This window comes from Canis lupus, chromosome 30, assembly GCF_011100685.1.
Source record: "Canis lupus familiaris isolate Mischka breed German Shepherd chromosome 30, alternate assembly UU_Cfam_GSD_1.0, whole genome shotgun sequence".
In the NCBI taxonomy this organism is placed as follows: Eukaryota; Metazoa; Chordata; class Mammalia; order Carnivora; family Canidae; genus Canis; species Canis lupus.
In genome coordinates this window covers 16,527,257-16,552,038 of record NC_049251.1, presented here as the reverse complement: position 1 = coordinate 16,552,038, position 24,782 = coordinate 16,527,257, and the positions used below count along the sequence as shown (strand labels likewise).

The following is a 24,782-nucleotide window of genomic DNA, read 5'->3' as shown; positions in this document are numbered from 1 at the left end:
TATTAGCTGCATTAAAAAAAACTAACTTTAATATTATATGTTATTTAACTTCATATATATACAATATTGTCATTTCATCATGAAATCAATATAAAAGTTATTTTATTAATGAATTATCTTCTATCTTTTTTTTGGTGTTAAGTCTTTGAATGCCAGTGTGTGTTTACATATACAGTATACATCTCTGTTGGGACTAGCCATATTTCAAGTGCCTGATAGTCACATGTGTCCAGTGGCTACTATATTGGACAGTGCATCCCTGATAGCTCCCTTTTGTTTATTTATATTGTACTGGTTTTGAAAGCAAAGGATATTTTTGTATAAACAAGGAACTAGAATTAAAGAGGTTTCTGAGGAATGTTCATAGTTTCCCTTCGCTTTTTTTTTTTTTTTTTTTTTTTTTTTTTTGGTGAGAGAGAGTGTGTGCAAGTAGGGGTAGGGGCAGAGGGGGAGAGAGAAAGAATCTCAAGCAGGCTTCACACTCAGCACAGAGCCTGGTGTGTGGCTCAATCTTAGGACCTTGAGATCATGACTTGAGCTGAGGTCAAGGGTCGGAATGCCTAACCAGTGGGCCAGTAAGATGCCTCAATCTTTTTTCACTTCATATGCCATTCTGTCCCATGATGCTCATAGCTTGATGACTGAAGAAATCATTGCTGCACTCCTAAGAAATTAGAAGGAAAATCATTAGGAAAGTTAGCATGATAGAAACTGATTAGGTCACATGTGCGGAGATTTGTGGAACAAACAGATTATTCAACACAAAAAAATAGAGAGCTGATCATGTTGGTAGCAGATTCTTTAAAGCATAATGGCTAGTATTTGCATATTAGGAATTCTTTATATTTCATATTTTAAAAATGTCTTATTTTGCAATATTTTTATAGCATGGTGCTGATGTTAATGCTAAGGATATGCTGAAGATGACAGCTCTACATTGGGCCACAGAACATAATCATCAAGAAGTGGTGGAACTTTTAATCAAATATGGTGCTGATGTACACACACAAAGTAAATTTTGTAAAACTGCATTTGATATTTCAATAGACAATGGGAATGAAGATTTGGCAGAGATACTACAGGTAACTTTTGGCTTTTAATTTGAGAAAATAAAAGGATCTCTGTCTTGTGGATGATTTGAGCTACTTAGCTTTTAGCTTTTCATTTTGGACTTGTTTATTTTAGACAGGCTTTTTCCTCTTTCACTTTCTCTTTTGTTTGTTACTGTTCATTATTCTGATTGTAAGACCATAGTCTTACATATAACATTAGAAGATTAGATAAGGTGATTACTTTCTGTGTTTTTAAGTTCCTGAATTCCCCTTCCAGACATCTTATTCTATTAATTATTTTTGTTGCATTTTTGGATACAATACAGTTTTTCAAAGTCTGTTAAACTTCCACTAAAATTTTTCTCTAGCAGCTATAACAGCATCCCCTGAGTGAGGGATACAGTCTCTATCACTCTGATTGGTTTATTTTTTGTCATCCTCAAAAAAATCTGTTTGGAAGCAGTTATTTATGGCTTTTGGGCTATTTTATTTTATTGTACTTACTTGAGAGTGAGTGAGCGAGCATGAGTGAGGGAGAGGGGCAGAGGGAGAAGTAGGCTCTCTGCTGAGCAGGGAGTCCAATGCAAGGCTTGATCCCAGGACTCCAGGATCATGACCTGAACCGAAGGCAGATGCTTAACTGACTGAGTTATTCAGGTGCTCCAGTTATTAATTTTTTTTTTTAAGATTTATTCATTTGAGCGGGGAGGGACAGATGGAGAGGGAGAGAGAGTCTTAAGCAGAATCTGCACTGAGCAGAGAGCCCCACACAGGCCTTGACCTCACGACCCTGAGATGACCTGTGCCAAAGCCAAGAGTCAGATGCTTAACTGACTCTGCCACCTAGGCACCCCTGGGCAAATTTTTCTAATAACCAATACAGCTTTCTTTTCTTCAGCTACACAACATTGATATAAATTATCTTCTTTACTCACTGCTTCTTGCCTATCTTTTGTTCTCCTCAGTAGAACTCTTCTTTAAGATCATCTGACTCTACTGAATTTCAGCTAGTTACTTAAAAGATTTTTGTGATGCTTCTTGCAATTCTTTTACTCCTAGGAGTGTAATTTGGGGGTCAGGGTTGAAGATGGAGAACAATTAATTGGGAAGGACATGCTTTATATGTATAATGATACATATTGGTGAATATAGTAGAGGTAATATTTAAGTAATTTGATTTGATTTCATTTTATTTTATTTTTTTATTTTTTATTTTTATTTCTTTTTCTTTTTCTTTTTAGTAATTTGATTTCTTAAATCAAAATATAGGGCACAGGGCAGCAAAATATCTTTCAGCTGTGTTCTATAAAAGCCTTCCAGGTATCCAATTCTCTTCTCATGGAATTTTGCTGCTTTATCTAGTAGGAGAATTAGGATGTAAATTCCTATCTGTGATTTACCACAGCTCTCTCAGTAGACCTTATTCAAAGATTTCCATTTGTACTATACGATTCTTCTGAAGTTTTAGAATTTCCTTTATGTTTATGTTTGCACTACATTGAGAATCTATGCTATATGTTCCTGATGTAGTTCTCTAAACATTGTGTTGATTTGTGCCCTAGATTGCTATGCAGAATCAAATCAACACCAACCCAGAGAGTCCGGACACTGTGACGATACATGCCGCCACACCACAGTTCATCATTGGACCTGGAGGGGTGGTGAACCTAACAGGTCTGGTATCTTCAGAAAATTCATCCAAGGCAACAGGTATTGAGATGCATATAGGATAGCTGTTGGGACTTTATGCTTTAGTAGGTATTCCTCCTTTTAAGAAAGGACTGTTGGAGAATGAGGGTAAGATTATATCCATCACCTTGGTTTTCTTTGATTTTGGCAAAAACCAATTTTTATGAGACATAAGAATTTAAAGAAAGGTGATATTGCAAAATATGCTGCAATATTATCTTTCAAAAACTAATCCAAGCTTGTTTTTCATAAAACAATTATCCAACTTCATTTAAGAGTTGAATAAAGTAAAATAGAATATCAGAAAAATGCATTAGATTAAGCTCCTTTAAAGTTTAAAACCATCTTCTCTTTTCTCATAGATGAAACAGGTGTATCTGCTGTTCAATTTGGAAACTCCTCTACATCAGTATTAGCTACATTAGCTGCCTTAGCTGAAGCATCTGCTCCGCTGTCCAATTCTTCAGAAACTCCAGGTTAGAGAAACAAGTCAAATGTGCACATTAAAAGTTGGAGACTCAAATCTTTACAGAGGCTAGGAAGGTAATATAAACGGCTTAAGTGAGCAGATTTGAGATGATGGCCATCTGAAGACAGGGGGCCGGGCATCTGCTATCTAGCTCTAGCTGGTTATAGTCCTATGCACAGATTACGTTTTTCACTGGAAGCTGAGAATCTGGATTTTAAAAGAATATTTAATCTTGTCAGCTAATTAAAATTTGATTAAAATTAAAAACTTGTGTGGTTCACAGAAAAACCTGTCTCTGTATCCAGTTGGCCTTTGTTTTTACTAGTCTGTGACTCTTTGTATAAAGTAGATAAGTGTACATATATGGACTTGCTGTCTCTTTCATAATTTTTAATTTTTGTCAGTTGTATTAGAATGACACAGAATCTTACTGACAGAACTAGGAAGTAGCATGCCAGCACCACCATTAAAGCATAACCTGATGGTGAGCGATGATAAACAGTAATAGCTAGTTTAGACAAGGGTTTACTTTTAGACGTAAGCAAAATAGTTCTTGCTATAATTAATAAATAAGTAAATGTCTTTTTAATTAGGGAATTTAAAAAATTTCACAAAATTATTCTTCTCACTGTAGCTTAGGCCATTATTGGATCAGTTCTCATAAAAGAATACTTTGTTATCATTCAGTATTTAAATTTGTGTTTTTTTTTCAAATTGTGACCCATAACAACAGTAATGACAACAGGTCATTGAGTGCTTACTCGTGTGCTGTGCCCTATGGTAGATGTATTACTTATGATCTCACTGAATCCTCACCAAAAAACTTGAAGATATCTGTTACTGGATTTGACTCCTTAAGGTGCCCGTGACTGAAACACGTTTTTTTCAGGGGGAAGACTATACCTATCTCACTTTACTCTCTCTCTCTCTTCCCCTTTACTAACTAGCAATAATAAACATTTATCTATTCTCCAGCTTCTGGAGAATTATAATCAATGTTTGAATCTAAGCCTTTATACATATATAATGTATATATATATTATGCCTTTATATATAAAAAAATATATATTTTAAAGATTTTATTTATTTACTCATGAGAGACACAGAAAGGCAGAGACATAGGCAGAGAGAGAAGCAGGCTTCCTCCAGAAAGCCTGATGTGGAACTCAGTCCCAGGACCCCGGAATCACAACCTGAGCCAAAGGCAGATACTCCACCACTGGCAACTTTGAGGGTTGCCAGATTTTTTAGAATTACTTTCGGCTATTAGCAGTTATGTGCATCATCATATTGGATGTGCTGCTTTTATAACCTGTGCCTGGGTCTCTTTAGCATCTTTGTCATTGCATAAGCATAGCAAAGAAAATGAATTTCATTGGTGGTTTCTATTTGATTAAACTTTTTTTTTTTTGTCTTTAATGCAAGTATATATTTCTGAAAATTAAGCAAATTTTCTTGAAGGTCATCTGAAATTTTGACATTTAGATGTTTGGCTCTGTGAATTAGTCATACCAACTTCTCTAACTTTTACTTTTGAAAATGTTACATATGGTCTAGTCTGAGAGATTGGGAATTTCAGTTGACTCTTATCACATGTGATTTACAGTCTTTTGTGAGTGCAGTAATTTTTAATTTCAATGCTATGTCATAGTGGAATCTTTTTGGAGCTTGAATTAAGTTAAAGTTCAGGTGAGTACATTGCCACCAGTGTAAATAACTCAGCTGAGTTGTGTAATCAGATAAAGAAATAGCTTCTCATGGCTCAATTTCCACATGCTCAGGCTAATTATTTTTCTGCTTCATGGCTGTTCAGTTTCTTTTTCTTTTCTTTTTTTTTTTTAAGATTTTATTTAGTTATTCATGGGAGACAGAGAGAGAGAGAGAGAGAGAGAGAGAGGCAGAGATATAGGCAGAGTGAGAAGTGGGCTCCGTGCAGGGAGCCCGATGTGGGACTCAGTCCCGGGACTCCAGGATCACACCCTGAGCCAAAGGCAGATGCTCAACCACTGAGCCACCCAGGCATCCCTACTGTTCAGTTTCTTTTAACATTAGTTGTCAGGCTCACTCTGAGTTTAGAAAATGTGTATATTTTTTCAAGGACATCTTAGGATCTGGGAAATAAAATAGTACTCTCATTTTATATATGACGAAGCTGAGATTTATGAGGTTAAATATAGATATTTTTTAAAAATTTTTATTTATTTATGATAGTCACAGAGAGAGAGAGAGAGGCAGAGACACAGGCAGAGAGAGAAGCAGGCTCCATGCACTGGGAGCCCCATGTGGGATTCGATCCCGGGTCTCCAGGATCGAGCCCTGGGCCAAAGGCAGGTGCCAAACCGCTGCGCCACCCAGGGATCCCCGAGATTTATGAGGTTAAATAATTTTACTCAAAGTAGCATGGCCAGTAAGTGATGAAAGGAGTTTTGTGCCCAAGGTCTGATTGATTCCCAAGTTGTGTGACTGTGACCACTATAATATACTGCAGTTTCTTGGTGATCAGTGGACTGATCTCTTCCACAATGTTTATCATTTGGTTTGTGATAGGAATAGCTATTTGTGTAATTATCATTTTGTCCTGTATCAAACAAAAGCACCGCTATTCTTGCCCTTACTCCTGAGGTGTGTCTGTTGAAGCAGTCTGTTGAAACAAATGTTTTGTTCCTATGTCCTCCTTTAATGGATAGGATATAGGGATTTAGGTAGATGAGAACTCATTCCAGTTCATTCCATTTTCAAAGTTATACCAAGATGAAGATACAGAAAAGTAAACAAATTTTCTTTGGGAGTTTGCAGCTGTCTTTTTCCTCATAAGGAGAACCACCACTGTGTAGTACAGTCTTTACTAATGAGCAGAGGCAGTTACCGTTATCCTGTCTTTCTACTAAAGCTTACAGGCCACCCTGTTACAAGTAATTTTCTCTTTGAAAAATCAAAAATCCAGACAATGCATACTTTACTCCCTTTTTTGCCTTAAAACTAAAGAAAGATGTACAAACAGTAAAAATTCATGGAGGGTTAAATCATGTTTTGGGTTAAAGGAATAGCTCAGAACTGTTCTTGTGCTAAAATTTCCACTTACTGTTTATAAACAGCTATTCATTTATAATGAGAAAATTATTATTTATTCATTCATTGAACAGATTTTTGTTGAACATCTCTTATGACCTGGTTACTCTGCTTGGTGCTAGAGAGAAAAATGGTAAACAATCAGATACAATCCCAGCTCTTGTGGAACATGTAGTCTTTTGGTAAAACGAGATGTTCAGCAGTTACTCACCCAGGTGAGTAACTGTGATTAGTGCTACCTATACAGAAGGCAGGATATTCACCTAGTCTGGTGGGTCAGAGAATCTTCCTAGAGGAAGAAACAATTTAATTAAAGATTAAATAGGAATTAGTAGAACAAACATTGGGGGAAGAACATTTGAAGAAGAGGGACGTATGGAAATCTTTTGAGGTCAGGAAGAGCTTGTCCTTTCACGGCACTTCAGAGGCCAGTGTGGCGTTGCCCATGAAAAAGTTAACTCATGGTGGTTGAAGGTAAGATTATGAAGGACTTTGAAAATGATTACTTTGAGAGGCTCTGAAAGGGAGTTCAGTTAGGAGTCTAATGCAGTCAACTCGGAAGGAGATGGTGGGAGCATGGATTAGGATTTGGCAAAGAGATAAGAAGTGAATAAATTTGAGGATCATTTGGGATATAGAATTGGAAGTTATAATTGATTAGATATAGGCCATACATCCGTAGTGTAGTTTGATCCTTTTTAAGTAAACTCTTTAATAAAACAATATTTTTTTGGAGCAACCCTGTTGGGACCCCTCTCACTTCTGAGAGCTTTCTCTCTATCTTTACTTAATAAAGTTCTGTTCCTTTTCTCACTCTCCTGTGTCCGCGAGATTCATTCTTCGACTCCGTGAGACAAGAACCAAGCTCTCCCATATCAGAGGGGAAAGATAACCTGGTTTGACAATAGCAAGGCTCGGGTATCCTGTGAGTCTTCTTCAGCATATGAAAGTCCTTTTGGAACTTCCCTTCCTTTTACTATCCCCAACCCCAAAGTGTATAATCAGTCAGTTGCTCCTCACAATTCTGGGTCAACAGCTCTTTCTACTCATGGGTCCTATCCTCCTGCTTTGATAAAACCACCATTTTGCACCAAACAACAACAACATTTTTTGGCTGTAGCCTGAAGTCTTATATTTATTTTGCTTTGCTTAATCTTATTCTTTTTTATGGCTCAGCTATATAATCGCTTGATTAAATAGACATCTGTGACCACTCTTCTTTTTAACTTTAGAGCAACTTCTGTTAATTAGGTGTTTTTCCAGAGGAGTAAGGCACCTGGTGGTGGTTTCCCCCCTTTCTTCTAATAGTGAAATTTGAATTACACATTAGGTCCCCTCTACACATTGCTTTTCTGCTCTTTCTAAGCTAGATCAGTAAAAGTGAATTGACTTTAAGGGAGAAGTTACTGGACTTCATAAGATTGTCTTGGTTTTACTTTTTTGTTTTTAATTTCAAGTTCAGTTGTAGGCCCAATATCTTTGAAATGTTTTCAGTGAACACAGTTTCTAGCATTGAAACATTTATATGTAGACTTTTCAATCCTCAAATCATTTTAAAGATAGTTTTTCCTCTGTATTATTTGAATTTTATGGCATTATAAAAAACAATAATCTCTTGTTGAACAGAGATTTCAGGTATTCTCAACAACCCTGTAGGCTATACGGGCTCTCTTTATATATTACAATCTAACTTTTGATTTCGATCAATGAATATTACACTTATTTTTTTATCCAGGGGTTTTACAGTTAGGTGTGTGTGTGTGTGTGTGTGTGTGTGTGTTTTAAATAACACTCTTTTTAAAGTTTTTAGGTTTTTTATTATGTGTTTCAACATTTCACTGTTGGGCTGTTCTTAGGGTTTCTGGGGGACGCTGTCTTCTTACATAATTGGTTTCCTTATAATTTTTTCTCAAATTCCTTACCGTAGCACAACTTAAAAAGAAAACTTTTTAGATGAAAGGGAGGAACTCTATTATTTTAATGATAGTCATTGGGAATAGTGCAAAGATGAAAGTTCTTGAGTTACTGCTTGATTGTGTGTGATCTCAGAAATGCCTTACATATGATTATGCTTTAAAGTACTACTTGTAGTTAGCATTCAACCAGAGTGAACACTTCTTTTTCATATGGATATTTTTAAGAAAAATCAAAGCAATGGTTCATGTGTTTGAAAACCTTAGTAGTTCTGTTGAATTTATTACTATTTTATGCCCTACATTTCATTTTATAATCATCTTCCTGAAATTTTCATAAGTGCTTGGTGATAAAGCCTAATTATAGTTTAAGAGAAACAAAAATGAGAGAACTCAAAACATAAAGGTTTTTTTGAATTTTTAGTATTCTCTTTTGTAGTTTGTACTGTGACCCTTGATTACCACATAACAGAATCACAGGGTTGCAGCCAGGTCTGTTACCATACCATGAGTACATCTTTGAGAACTAGGGTCTCAATACTTTTATAACAAAGGAGTTCATTGATACCTACGATGTTCTACTGGGAGTTGGCATCAATTTAGCATGTTTCAGAGCCCCTGTGCTGGTAGGAAACATGACTCAGGAGAGAATGTGTTTTTAATTGCACTTTTGTAAAGTTTTGCCTCAAATAATCCATGGGAAAAAACCCTATCATTTGGAAATAGTTTTTTATGTAATTTCTTTTTTTCAGAATTATATTGAATTATGTTTTATAATTTATAATTATTTTTCAGAATTATATATATTGTTATATTAAAACATTTTTTTTAGAATGACAGTTTTCAAGCCCATAGAAAAAAATGGAGGATAAACTTTATACCTTTCACTTGTACTCTTATACAGCTGTTAAAATCTTGCCACACCTGCATGTACACACACAGACATGCATGCACTTTTATTATGCCAAATTATCTGAAATAAGCTGCAGATACCATGACATCTCATCCTTAAATACTTCAGCATGTATCTCCCAAGAACAAGGACAGCCTGTTACATATTCTTAGCTCCATTGTATTTCCTAAAAACATCAACATTAATTTAGTAACAGTATCTGACATGTGGTCCACATTCAAGTTTCCTCAGTTATCCCCAGAATATCCTTTATAAGTGTTTGTTTTTCATCCAGGATCTGAAGTTCAGACATTGTATTTGGTTGTGTCTTTTTTAGTTTCCCCCAGCTTAGGGTAGCCCTACCACTGCTTAGCTTGTTCTTTCTTACATTGAAATCTTTGTGAAGTCTGTGCCCATTGCATGCACAGTCATTTCATTCTGGATTCATTTGTTTCATAATAATTAGATGCAGGCCACACATTTCCAGGAAGAACACAAGTGATATTTTGTAATGTCCCATTGTATCACATCAGCAGGTACATGTCAGGCCATCCTGATAATGACCGCTTTGTGAGAGTGGTCATTGCTAGGTCTTTATAGGCACCTTTACCGCTTAGTAATCTTTGCTGTGTGATACTTTGAAAATATATGAATATCTTGTTTCTTGAAACATTTCAGTGGTTTTAACATCCACTGGTGACCCTTGCTTGAATCAATTATTACATTGGAGGTTACAGTGATAATTTTCCTTATTTTGTTAATTAGATGTCATTCTTCTATCAAGATGATCTTTACTCCTTCCCCTTTTCTCTCCTTTTTCACTAAGTATTATTATGGACAAATGGATTTTTGAAGATTCATTGTGTTATAATCCATTATTGTCATTATTCCTTTTGCTGCTTCTTTATTGACGTGTAATAAGCATACAGAAAAGTGCATAGATCATCAATGTATAGTGTAATAAATTATCTCAGAGTGGTTACTCTTGTATAATCACTGCTTAGTTTATAAATGGGAAGAAGGCAATATATATTTTGTATCTGATTTATATCAGTGAGCATGGTTTTTGTCAGATTTATCTATGTTTTGCATTTAGTCGTTTTAATTGCTGGGTAGTATTCCATTGTATTAATCTACCAGTCTGTTTATCCTTCTTCTTTTGATGGATATCCGGTGGTTTCAAGTTTCTTATTATCATGAGTGTAGCTGCTGGGAATGTTCCTGTCCATAGGTCTTTTGGGATCAGTATTGCCTGTGGATTGCACAGGATTGCTTGTGGGAAAGGATTTTGGTAGTATTAAATTGTGATTTCTTTACTCAGGTGAAGCCAGGGGTGCCGTTTTCAGCTGCCAGAATCCTCTCTGGGCCTCTTACAAGATAGTAACATTCTTTGGATTTTATTTATATGAATTTTAATATATTATTCACTGTCATTACAGTACTTGACCTGTGTGCCACTTGCTATCAAGGCAACCCCTTTCTCACATAATCCAAAAAGGGAATACTGTTTATTCTGTTTACTTGAAAAATATAGATTTTTGTGTTTCAATTGAACATGGAAATGCATTCAACTCATGTAAATATAGGCAAATAACTCATGTAAATATAAATGGAGTACAACCACATACAAAATTCTCTTTTGGATCATAAAATTTTATTAAGCAGGTATAACCTGTGTTATATCTATGACCTTAGGAGATTATATAAATTTTGTACCTCATATAAACAATATAAATATTGTTTATTTAAATATATGCATGTGTAGTTAAATATACACCTGTGTAGTCACAACTCAGTTAATTATAAATTGTGGGACTTGTAGTCCATTATCTATATAGATATATACAGCATCACGGAAGAGTGGATTTAATAAAAACCATGTAAAAGCTTTTCTGTGTCAGAACAAAACAGGGAAAGCAAAAGTAGCAAAGCAAAAATGAACTAGTCATATTTATTTTTATGTATGTTCACTGATTTTTACTTTTTTTTTTTTTTTTTCCAGTAGTGGCTACGGAGGAGGTAGTTACTGCAGAATCTGTCGATGGTGCCATTCAACAAGTAGTTAGTTCAGGTGGTCAGCAAGTCATCACAATAGTCACAGATGGAATTCAGCTTGGAAATTTGCACTCCATTCCAACCAGTGGAATAGGTCAGCCCATCATTGTGACCATGCCAGATGGACAACAAGGTTGGTAGTAGATATGTGCATGAAGTTTGAATTTATTCTCAGTGCTTGGCATTTATTTTTGCCTTAGATTTTGTTTTTGTAATGTTTTGCAATAGATTTCATTGACTAATTTTATTTCCTTGGGTTAGTATTGAAATTAGCTTGCTTTCTCTGAGATTATCTAGGTGGAAAGAGGATTTGGTTCCCAAGTATTCTGGTTGGAAAATAAGCTTAAGTAAATAATTCAGAATCCACTTTGGACAGTAATTCCTTATGCCATTTATTGCAGTTCAGATATCATACAGTCTTTTAAAAATACCATATAAGAAAAGGCTCCTTACAAAGCATTGGGCTTAGGACTTACAGTAGGAATGTGGTAGCTACTTTTAGCAGCTTTGTTGGAAATTTTCTCATTTTTTCCCTCTTGGAAACTACTGAGAATAGAAGATAGATTAAACAAAAGACCCAGCTACATTCTCAGTGACCGTAAAAGGCTGAGAAAACCATAAAATTCCCTATTTTAGGTGCTGCCAAAAACATCTAAGACCATTAGAGCCAGGGCAAGAGAACCCTCATGAAAACTCAACAGTGGTGCATCAAGAAAAGAGAAGAGATTGAGCTCAAAGATTAGCAATAAATACACAGCAAGACAGGGCCCACTCTGCATTGGAGTACTATCCGTAGGTCTGAGGTAGGGTTAGGGCATGGATGCTGGAGGAAGAAGGAGAAGGTGCAGAAAATTCCTATCTGAGCTAGCATTGCCTTGTACCCAGTGCCCCCCTCCAACACACAAAATGTGTATGCACACCTATAACCTTTTAGAAAATGATTAGGATTACAGAGACTGTGCACCTTTATGGCCAGTGAAGGAATTGGGGAAGGGAAGGGCTAGAGCTAGAAGTTCTAAACCAGGTTTGGCTTAGAGTGACAGAGGAGTTATGGCTCTATAGAGCGGCCAGGTCTCAGGAAAAAGTTGCTTTAGCAGAAGAAGAGGAACCCCTTACCTGTGAAAACTGGGAAGCCATTCTCTTCTGTTTTGCAGAAATCTGCTGATGGCTCATACAAGATTTGGGTCAGGCCCAGATGCTTTCACAAAGCTTCAAAGAAATAATTCTTTTTTTTTTTTTCCCCCAAAGAACTAATTATATAGAAATAAGAAAACTTGCAGTTTATATCAAGCATATAATGTTTCTAAAAACTGACATTATACAGACTAATCTCATCCCATGAACAAATGGAAAGAAATGCCATGTTTTTGGATGAGAGGATTCACTATCATAAAGCTCTCTATTCTTCCTGAGTTAATTTATAAATGTAACATGCCATGCAAAAAAAAAGTCTATTTTAGTTTGCTAGGGCTGCCACAACAAAATACCACAGACTGAACGACTACAGAAATTTATTTTCTCACAGTGCTGGAGTTTTGAAGTCCAAGATCAAGGTGTTGGCAAGTTTGGTTTCTTCTGAGGCCTTTGTCCTTGGCTTGCGGATGGCTGCCTCCTCGCTGTATCCTTGTGTGGTCGTCCCTCAGTCTGCTAGTGTTGTCTGTGTCTTGATCTCTGCTTCTCAAAAGCACACCAGTCTTACTGGGTTAGGGCTCACTCACTTGACCTTATTCTACCTTATTTACCTCATTAAAGGCCCGATATCCAAATACAGTCATGTTGTGGTATTGGGGGTTAGGACTTAAGTCTTGAGTTTCGAGGACACAGTTCAACCCATAACAGAGACTAACAAGGTTTTTCCTGGAACTAGTCAAATTGATCCTGAAGTTTGTATTAATAGGAGGAGAAGGGAAGAAGAATAAGGGAACTTAATGAGAGGCGCTTACTAAATATTAAAGTAAACTTTTGAAGGCTCCATAATTAAAAAATGCGTAACTGACATGTGAATGAATATATACAGTCTCTGCAGGCAGTCCAATGAAGCAGATGTAAGGTTCTCAATTCTTCTTGCATTAATTTAGAAGTATAATGTAAAGTTACATTTAAGTTAGAGGTTAAAAAAAACACTTTAATTCTCAATATTAGTAATGTTTTAAATTACAATGTACTAAATAGTTTACTTTTTTCCATTTCTGTATACATTGACAAATGACAGAGTTTTTAATATGTTGACAAAAAACTTTAAAGACTGTAACACAATTGTAACTTTCCCCATGGATTATTTTATTATTTATTTATTTATTTATTTATTTATTTATTTATTTATTTTTAAAGATTTTATTTATTTATTCACGATAGACATAGAGAGAGAGAGAGAGGCAGAGACACAGGCAGAAGGAGAAGCAGGCTCCATGCCGGGAGCCTGACGCAGGACTTGATCCCTGGACTCCAGGATCGCGCCCTGGGCCAAAGGCAGGCGCTAAACTGCTGAGCCACCCAGGGATGCCCTCCCCATGGATTATTATAATTGCTTTGCAGTTCCAGCTCTCACAGTCATCTCTATGGTCCCCCACTGCCTGCTGCAGAGCAAGGACAGCCTCTCTCTCTCTCTATGTATATATATATTAACATCTGTATAAAGAAATACTAAAACTTAGGGACAAAGTCCGACAACCCAAAAGAAAAACAAGCAACACTTATAAACCGACAACATTCATAATACTGTATCCACACAGTGGAATATTATGTAGCTAAAGAAAAGCAGGCTCTGTATGTACTGATGAAAGATACCCTAGATACATGGATTGAAGAAAGCAGAGGCACAGCAGTGTCTCTATTGTTTGTATGAATGTTGCCTTTTGTAGAAGACAGAAAAATGAGAATGTATATTCATGTTTGTTTTTATATAAATTAACACAACAATAACAAGAAACCAATAAAAGTGACTCCATGCTTATTGGTTTGATTTTTAGCTGTATGATGAATAGATTATCTGTAGAATTTTTAAAAAATAAATAGGTACTTTAAATAAATAGTGTTCATTTTTAATGAAGAAGGAGAAGGACATGCTCATAAAACAAATTAATGCTTTGAAACTATTGGGACATGTTTCTTTTAGATGAGTTACATCAACAATGTCACAACTAGTTTTATTTTTACTAAACTTATCTGAAAATGAAGTAATGTATACATTTTTTTATTTTAGTATTAACAGTACCAGCAACGGACATTGCTGAAGAAACTGTTATAAGTGAAGAACCACCAGCTAAGAGACAATGTATCGAAATAATTGAAAACCGGGTGGAATCTGCAGAAATAGAAGTAAGGAGTCTTTTACCCGGTGTGTTTTGCTGCAGTCATCCAAAATAAATTCACTTTGCTTTTCTATATATATTTTTGGTCTTTTATATTTATTACTTACTGACAGTGCTGTTTTGATACAGAATGAAAGTACGTAGTATTATTTTGTCTAATTATTTGCTTATACATATAGCAAGCCCTCAATAAATAAATATTGAATGAATGAATGAATGAGTGAAGAATTTGTTTATAACAAAGTCTGTCATTGTGATAACATTGTAATGAATTTGGTTCTTGCACTCCATCCTTTATTTTCTGTTTAATTTACATGTATCATTCTCACAAGTCACTAAAGGAAATGTCACAGTGTTTTGACAAAAAACATTCTTTTCTTTCAAAAGTCAAATGCAAAACGCCTATGTGGGCTGGAGGATCCTTTTAAAAAGGTTGATGTTTGTTCACTAGGTTATTTTTTAAAAAGCCATAAATAACTACTTATTTCACTGTTAAATTCTTTAATAAGGAATTTAAGTTGAGACTAGCAGTTGATAGGATTCAGCTTTTTTCTCCCTCTACCCAAACTAGTTTGGAAGTGGAACCAAACTATAGTGCCTCACAGGTTTTTTTCTTACATGACTGTAAATAAAACTGTTACCTGAATTTGATATTCACTCATATAAGTAAAAATAAATTTATTCTGGAATAACTTTGAAAGATCAATTGTAGTGTAAAGAACCCTGGACTTGAATGAGCTGGATTCAAATTCCACCTTTTGCCTCTATTAGCTTTGAGGCAAGTTATCTTACCTTTCTGAATACCGTTTTTATTTTCTCTCAGATTGGAGTTTTTGGATAACAATATCTGCATTTTGGAGATTTTATTAGAATTTTAAAAGTCAGCATACTCATTATGCACATATTCCAAATATCTGATACATGTAACCAGTAAATGTTGCTGAATATCTTAAATAATAATATTAGTGAACATCTAAGAATTCTTATGTGTCTTGTTTCATAGAAAAGAGGATTTTTTTTTAAAAAGTCACTAAAAAGCAACATAATTCTGATTGAGGACAACTAGAATATATTTTTGCTCCAGGTCATTTAAATGTAATGCTGGCACATCTTTAAGCCAATCACAAAGAATATATTATTGAGTTTAGCAAGAATCCAATTCATGGCTTAACCAGAGTGTTTGGTAAAAAGTATGACTTTAATTATTGAGGATACGTTGTTTTGTTTCTTCAAAATTTAAAATGATATTCAGTACACAGAAGTTCTTGTATTCCATTGAACAGTATCAACATAATTATTATTTAGTAATTTTTTAAAAAAGATTTTATTGATTTATTAGAGAGAGAGAGAGCATACAAGCAGTGGAGAGGAGCAGAGTGAGAAGGAGAAGCAGACTCCCTGCAGAACAGGGAGCCTGCTGCAGGGCTCGGTCCCAGGACCCTGGGATCATGACCTGAGCTGAAGAAAGACACTTAACCAACTGAGCCACCCAAGTGCCCTTTAGTAATCTTTTAAGTGTGTTTTTTTTTTTTTTTTTTTTTTTTTGGTGTCAGATGATCTTTTCTGGTGCATAAGGTGAAAAGTTTGTCATGTACTTTGCTTTAACTATTTTTTTGCTTTATTAAATAAAACATTTTTAAATTACTTGAATTCTTATTAAACATAAACTTACTAAATTCAACAAATTATATATTTCAAACAATGATTGTGCAGCCTGTACCTTTGTTTACCTAATAACCTGTAAGAGTTCCTGTTTTCCTCAAAGTTCAACCTGATTCCCCTCTTAGTCTTTCAGAGACCAGGGAGAATTATTGCAGGTAACAGGAAGGTATGAATTGAGGTATACAAATTAACTAGAACCAAGGATAGAACTTCAGGGAGATGGAGTCTTAGCTTGGTTTAAAGAAGTGGGGTTTTCTGTTTTGAATAATTAGAGCTTTCGGGTAATGGAAATCTTATTCTCCATTACGGAAAATGTTCAAGCCAAAGTTGTGTGATCTCTCTAGAGCTTTTACAGAGAGACCCTTGAAGCATGCAGTAAGTATAGATGGTGTAGGTGGGCGGGGGGTATAGAATGAAGAGAGGCCTCCCATGTTTTCATCAAACCAGATAATCCTTTCCTTATAATATGTGGAGTGGCTCTTCTGAACTTATTTTCATAGATGACCAATGGAGTTGTCTTGGACTCCCAAGACTTCTTTTTCTAAGTGACAGTGTAACCATTAACCTAAAAAAGTTTTCTCATGGGCAGTGGTTCTCAACTGGGGCACTTTTGACCCCAGGGGACATTTGGCATTGTCTGGAGACATTTTGGGTTGTCACAACTAGAGGCATGCCACTGACCTCCAGAGGATAGAGGCTGGACATACTGCTAAACATCCTACAATGGACAGGACAGCCCCCACAGTAAAGAATTATCTGTTCCAAAAATATCCAAAATTGAGACTGAGGAACTCTGCTCTACAGGAATTAAAAAATTAACTCATTATACAGAATCTAACATGTGTGAGTTTTCTCTGTATGTTTGCGTCCGCAACTACCAAAGTGACTGTTTATAAGTGTTAAGATTTTATATTTACAGTTTCCTAACTGACATGGAGAGGTTTATTAATCTCTACAAAATTGGTTTAAAATGTAGAAAATGTATTATAAATGCTGAAGCTTTTATATCTGCATTATAGCAATATAACAAATGAAATTGATTTGTTTTTTGAAGGGGAGGTATGATTAAGACACCAAATTGCAATAATGTATATCACCCCCTTGATATTACTGCATTAAAGATATTTTTGGAAGAAGTGTGCTATGTATGGAATCAATGAATTCTTTTGTAATGTGGGAGGAAGGAAATATAAGTGCATTAGGAGTAACAGATTTTTTTCTATTTAGTTGTATGAATTCAGAAAATACCATTGCTTTTTCTTTGCGAGGGGAGTTAGAGATGAATGTTTGTTAGCAAGTTTATTTTTAATGAAATACTGGTGTCTTCTAACCAGTGATAGATTGAGAATCCTTAGTGTTCTTTTAAAAATTGTTTTCTGTAAATTTTTCATAATGTTTTATTTGATGCAATTTTTTTCAGTCTGTTTTTCTTTTGATATTCTTTTGACCTACCAAAGTTTAAAATTTTCTATAGTCCTACCGTCTTTTTTTTAAAAAAGATAATTATTCACTTATTTGAGAAAGACAGTGAGTGAGAGAGAACACAAGAGGGAGGAGGGGCAGAAGGAGAAGCAGACTCCTTGCTGAGCAGGGAGCCCAACGTGGGGCTCCATCCCAGGACTGCAGGATCATGACCCGAGCCGAAGGCAGATGCCTAACCAACTGAGCCACCCAGGCGCCCCAGTTTCTCTCTTTTTAAACAAATATTTAATGGTTAAGACTACGGGTATATTTTATAATTTTCTAATTGTGTTATCTTGATCAGGTTATTTAACCTTTTATAAAAAGGCTTGGTTTCCCCATCAGTAACGGGGAAGAAATAACAGCACCTATTTTATCAGATTGTTGTAAAGTTTAAATAAGAACGGATGTAAAGGACTAGTATAATCATGGGCATATATAAGTGCTCATTAAGGGTTGCTATTATTATTATTTTCCAAAATTTATATTGAAGTATGGTAGAAGATAACCACTATAATGAGTTTTTGCCTTATAATAGGTAAGGTAAAAATAAATTTGAATATTAGAAAATTAAAAATGATAACACTGTTTCAAGAGAATTGCTGCTAGCTGAAGCCAAATTCAAGAATTTTGTTTGAAAAATAAAAAAGCAAACTCGAGTCTTCCCTTGCCCTTTTATTCCATTGCTTGGGTTTGAAATTGTAGTATAAGATAAATATCTTCTCTATTGTGACCAAATTGTGATTATCATCAAAATTTACTTTTTTGGAATTCTTCAGTGTTAAAGGAAAAATACGTTAGTATTACATATTAGTAAATGAAGTTATGTTTATTTACAAATGTCAAAGTCCTTTCTACTGTGCTTTTATTGCAAAAGGTCAAAGCTATAGGATTGGCATTTCTATTTAAATATAAATCTCAAGTGTCAGTCTGTGCACTATTCATGTATGAAACAACCAAATTACTGTTTATGTTAAGGAAATGTCTTGCATATGGTATATGTTCAGTAAACATTTTAACAAATAAATTTGTAAACAAAGGATCTCTGAGTAAAATAAGAAGTGATATTTTCCACTTTTTAGAGATTTTTATTTTTTTTTTTGAAAATCAGATGGCAAGAAGATTCTCTCCCCAAACACCTATATTCTTGAGAAGTAAAAAATGTAAACACTTAAAAAAAACCTTTAGTAATGTTAACTATGCCTTCAATCTTGAGGATTAAATGTACTCAAGGAGTAGTGCTTAAGGACTTTTATCTTTCAGATTTACAGATACAGTCAAGAAATGCAGTGTAACCTGAATCTTTTATTTGGCCTAGTATGCAGAAGGGAACTGTCTTTTCATTTATATGAAGATATATTCTAATTGAAATAAAAATATGCAATAAGGAAAACAAACTGTATTTCCTGTTAGATTACCTCAGTTTGCTTTCATCTTCTGAGTAATTGTGAATCCCTTGCTGTTTCTAAATGTTAATGAATAGCTAGTATGACGAGATATCTTAGAGAATGTGTTCCAATATTTCTTACCAAATTCAAAACTTTCCTTACCAAAAGATCTTATTTCTTAACACATGTAAAATTTTAAAACACTTATGCATGGGCATGAGTACTCCAGAGGTGGCAATCTAGCTCCCGGAGAAGCAGCACCCCTCTCCTACCTTTTCCATTGGTGTGCTCAAAGTCCTCCATAGTTCACTGCCAAGGTAGTGGTGTTGATTGTTTACCTGAGGCTCGACTCCTGGGTGTCCTTTCTGACTCGTTCCTACTCGGCCATCTTGCCTGGAGTAAGGGTAAGAAGTGGGTAAAAAATGGGTAGGTAGCAGGGTAAGATGTGGGCATTTCTTAAATTGGAGATGAAGGATGCATACATTTCTTGTACATTTTATGTAAATGGAAGACTTGGAGACTACATGTGTAATCAGTCATCCCCACATTTGGTGGATCCAGGGGAAAAATATATGTTGGATTTAGCTTTATTCCCAATATGGGGAAGGGAACAGGATCAAAGAAGGAAGGAGTATTATATTTGCTCCTCCTTGGAGACCATGTGAATAGTGAAAGGGAGGGAATCTTTTGGTGTTCACAATGGACGAGTTGAGGAAGCAGTGGAAGAGACCTCCTTACTGTCCTCTTCCCCAGTACGCCCCTCACCTTCAGTTTCCTCTGGTCAAGTGTCCTGTCCAGTGTGAATCTGGCATCTCTTAGGATCAATAATGGTCCCACCCTGAGTCCCCCACCCATCCCACTAAGAGGTCCCAGGCCTCTTAATGAAGTTGAGCTTAGGCCTGTGCAGGTTGAGCTTTTGTCCATGTACTAGAGATGTGAGAAAGGAGTCTTTGCAATTTTTTCCCTTAGGCAACTGAATAGGGGCAGAGTGAGGAGGAGAAAAGGGTGTCATTTTTATTGGACTAGACTTGTGTTTAGCTCCTACTTTATTGAGGAATTTAATACATATATTTTATATTTGTATAATTTAATGAATCACAGTAGAGAAATTAGTATTTTATTGGTTTGTAAAATAGGATAATTTAGAAAACACTAATCTAGACCAACAACACTCTTCATTTTAGAGATGAGGAATCCTGCTTGTTACCAGAGGGGAAGATAGTATTAAAAGCAGTAGTATTACAATCTCATAAACCCAGTTGTGTTATCATGGAAAAGCTATGTCGTCTGGAAGCATTGTTTTCCTCATCTGTAAAATGGGCATCATCACTGTCTTAGAGGCTTGTTATTGGAAATCACCTTATTTACTCACATGATGAGTACTCAATAAGTGTTAACTGTTTTATAATTTATTATACCTGTACATCAAAACATCACAGAGATGTGAAGAGGTAATATTTCTCTCTTAAAGCTCTTCACTAGTCTTTATCATACATATAAAAGCACAAGTCCACAATCTGGGTTCATTATGTTAATCTTATTTTTAATTAGGGAATGATTCCTTGAGGTCAGAAACTAATCTATGTCATAGCGTGGAACACAAAATTTGGAGCTTTAATTATCAGTGAATTGGTAGGGCAAGATGTCTCGCAAATATCAACAGGTGGCTACATCTAGCTCCTACAGATTTTTCTGCTTGAAGGATGCATGCTTGTATGTGTTAATCATGTATTCATGCAAAAATTGAAAAAACCTTTTTTTTTAATTAGGAGAGAGAAGCTCTTCAGAAACAGCTGGATGAAGCAAATCGAGAAGCACAAAAATACCGACAGCAGCTTCTAAAGAAAGAGCAGGAAGCAGAGGCCTACAGACAAAAATTAGAAGCTATGACTCGTCTTCAGACTAATAAAGAAGCTGTGTAGTTGAAATGAACACATAATTTGAATTTACTTTTGGTTAAGAAAGAACACAGTCTTGAACTGTACACAGCAAGGTGCAGTCGCCGGAAGCCAGGATAACAGAAGAGACTACAGATCGATGATCGGACTTAAGCCATGAGCTCTGAATTCTTGTAACATAAAACTTTACTTTAGAAGTTGTGAAATGTATTTAAAACTGAATTCTGTAAATAGTTTTTGTTTTTTTACAGTTCCAAATGAGTTATAAAGATTGTTGAAGAGATCCAAAAACACAATAAGCCACTGTTTTTGTGAATTCTTTTTGATTTTAGTATGAACCTTAATTTCTCAGACACAGAACAGTTTTAAGGGTGATCGTTGTTGATTAGACCAAACGTTATGTAATAATTATGTGGTGGACTGATGCTGGAATTACTCCTGTAGGTATAAACTTCTATATGAAGAGAAGATTTCTCCCAGGAAATCTTTGTACAGCTTTAAGTTGTCTCAGATTCTCTGAAAACATTTTTTAGAAAGCAAATTTTTATATTTGTTCAATTTCAGCTATACCCAAGTAGATTTACATGTATATGAAGCAAATATTTTTTAAAATTTCTGTTTGTACATATTCTGCATGTTTTATAATTTCAAAATGCATCACTTGCATAGGTATTTTTCCCACACAGATGATGAAAGTTAACTAGGGGGAAAAAAATCCTTTTATTCGGTAGGTCATTGAAAGTTAAGTAAGCTAGCAGCTGGTTTTATTGGAATGACAATGTTCTTAGAAGGAGCAGCTTACAAGATAACTTGAATTTGCAAACTGCAAAATCTATTCTTTTTTGAAAATTTCATAGTGGGGATGTGAAACTGTATTCTGTGCCTTCCATCATGATTTCCACATGAAAGCACTTTAAGGCACTGAATTTTAAGATAATGTTTTGGAATACTCAGAGTATATGGGTTTCTGAAATATTTCATGGACTCATTTCCCCCAAGAAATTATTCTTATGGAAAAAAATGCTTTTGTATGTAGAACAAGAAATTTTGTACTACGGTGATGCTATAGATATGTCTAACATAACTTTTACTTTTCCCTGTGAAAGCTGTATGTCTGTGCTGTGACTTGCTCTCATCACAATATTGTTGAATTCCACATTAATGTATGGACATTAAACTCTGACATACTGTTCATTCTTTTTTTGTAAAACAGAACTTCAAACTCTTTTTTTCTTGCTTTGTTTTTTAATGTCTTTTTGCTTTATGAAAATGTTTAACCCTAAGACCCTTCTAGATTACCATCTGTATAAAGAAGCAATTACCCTTAAAACTGTACTCTGGCCTACTTTTCTATTTTACAATTAAATATCTTTTCCACATATGTTCAGTGTAGACTTATATTTTGACCACACATTAAAAATGTTGTTCTGTATATACAGCCATATCCCACCAGAATGAAAATATATGTTCCTCACACTGTGTCTTAAAAATCCTTGAGGTAATTTCTTGGGAATCTGCTAGCTCTTTCACTGGCATTATTATAGTTGTTAAGGTGATAAAAGGATCTGTGAATTTAGGAAGGTTTGAGAACAAATATTAGAATTCCAGAAAGGAGAGAAAAAGACCTTTTCAGTTTTTCACTAAATTTGACATATATTTTAAATGATCTAAAGCTAGGCCATATTTTCAGTAACATGGAGCTACTTTTTCTATGTTTTTTATTGCTTTAGTGCATTTATGAGTTTTTTAGGCAGAGTGCCTTTGACATATGCAGTTTTGGAGTGAAGGACCAATATGCTTACCCCAGAGTGCAAGCCACTTTAGACTTTGCTTCCTGGCCAGATTAGCCCCAAAGAGCCCTGAGACAGTGTTGGAAATGAACCCCTGAAAGCTAAATTAATTCATTCTTTGACTCCTAGTATCCTGTTGTGCTAGAGACTTTACCTGGTTACAAGAAGGAATTTTGATTTATAGTAACATTTGACATAGATGGGAACAAATAATTGGTACTTAAAATGTGTAAGTCTATGATCGCATCAGGTAAATACTCAGATGTCTTTGGGAGTTCACTTTTTTCCAGAGTGTTATTGTTGGACTTGGATATTCTCAGTCATCTATACCTGATTCAGTGTGCCGCAAAATCAATAGACAAGAATCTATAACAAATTTAAAATGTTTTTTTTTTTCTTTTTAGCTTCTATTTTTAGGTGGGCTGGAAAAGCTTTGCATTCTTATTCTCAATGGTGTTTTGAGCAGATTAAAGGAACTGACAAAATAAAATAAAAGTTTTCAGAAGTCCGTACTTAATGTGTTTCCCCTACCTGATGATGGTTTTATAGTTAAATATCATTTGGTTATTACATTGATGGTTCATTCTTTCTACTGTTGTGTGAACAAACACCTTTTAGAGTAGCCTTACTCAACTAGGGTTCTGGGAGGGAATCAAGCCCTAATCCCCTAAATTTAAGGCCTAAAAAATATCTTGTAATGAATTCACATTTTTTCTGTGCATCTAGAATAGACATATACTTTCTAGACACTGAACTCGTTAGATGTCTTGATTGCCTAATTACTTGGTTCAGATTTAACACTTCCCTGTGTACAGTCACTAGAACTCTAGGATTACAAATTCGGAGCTGGATCTGTGATGCTTTCAGAATGCTTTAGCTGGGACTGTGCTTCTCAACTAATTTTCATTTATTGTTATTTATTTTTTTATTTATATCCTGATTACTTCCCCAAGGGCTTGTGATGTCATTTGTCTTCATTGGCTTTTAGGAATAATTTTCTTACATCAATCTTTCATGATATGAATGGCAGACTAGTACTCTGACACTATTGCTATATTTCACTCTGACACTATTGCTATATTTCTTTATGGTGATGGAGGGCTGAGAGTTGGGAGCTTTCCTCTGTGACATTTAAGAGAACAAAGTTCAATGAAGGAGGGAATAAGTGTGAAATCCCATGCTATTTTTGCATAATGACAAAAAGATTTGTATATAAATATTTTTATCCAAAACATTGCTAATGAAGATCTATGCAGTATATTTTTCAACATGATTATTTATGATGTTATTTATTGAAAATTAGAAGAAACCCTTGCCTATAACAAAAATTGATGAGTTGATAGGTGGGCGCTTTGTGCTGATATGACTTTTTCTGTTTTACCCTATATGTAACTTCTTCCTGATAAAATCTATAAAGTTGCCTTTGTGCTTTAATACCTGGAAGACCTTGAGAACTGACTCAAAATATATCAAGAAGAAAAACCTTTTCAGATAATATTACAAAACAATTGAAGGAACCTTTGTAGATGAGTTCCATATGGAACCCATATGGATGGGTTCCCAAGGCATTAGCGCTCGGGCTTATATAGCAAATAGAAAAAAAAATCTTTTCTATTCACCTAGCTTCTATTGAATAAATAACTCCTCCAGCATGTCAGATCAACTTAGGAATGAACTAACTAATAAATTTGTTATTTTATTAAGTAATATTTACTGTACTTGGATTTCATTATAGATAGCTAGTCAGTTGTAGTTTTGAATGATGTTTGCTATTTGCTTTCTCTGTGTTAAATGAGAACATCTCAATGCACATGGATTCAGTTTGACGTAAGTAAGTTTCCTGAAATCATTCTCAGATTACTCTGTGGAACCTATGATGGAAAACATAGTATTACCACTGGAAATATGCTTCTGGTTCCAAATAAAAATTTTTATATCAATATTTTTGTGACTTGTTAAAACAATTTTCCAAATATAGAGATATACAGAGAGAGGGTCTTAATAGTTTTTGATCATTTTGATACCCTGAGTACCTTTAAAAGTATTTCAACTTAATGATAATCAAATATTGAATATAGTTTGGATATATTTCCTGAGGGGTCTTCGTTTTTATTATTTTTAAAAGATTTATTT

General features: G+C 34.9%; 1 protein-coding gene across 7 annotated transcripts in view; it reads left to right on the top strand.

Moving 5' to 3' along the window:
- The window catches only part of GABPB1 (GA binding protein transcription factor subunit beta 1), a 64,517-nt gene extending 42,277 nt beyond the window's left edge, over positions 1–22,240 (top strand). For 3 of the 7 annotated variants that reach the window (XM_038580398.1, XM_038580396.1, XM_038580397.1), the window contains 6 exons: positions 888–1,082; positions 2,615–2,762; positions 3,104–3,217; positions 11,087–11,272; positions 14,342–14,457; positions 20,731–22,240. In XM_038580398.1, the coding sequence (XP_038436326.1) occupies positions 888–1,082; positions 2,615–2,762; positions 3,104–3,217; positions 11,087–11,272; positions 14,342–14,457; positions 20,731–20,883 (912 nt within the window). In that variant the 3' untranslated portion in view covers positions 20,884–22,240. Of the gene's footprint in view, positions 1–887; positions 1,083–2,614; positions 2,763–3,103; positions 3,218–11,086; positions 11,273–14,341; positions 14,477–20,730 lie in introns of all 7 variants that reach the window. The other 4 variants (XM_038580400.1, XM_038580395.1, XM_038580401.1 and 1 more) reach the window with 4 other exon arrangements.
- Positions 22,241–24,782: the final 2,542 nt, after the last annotated feature.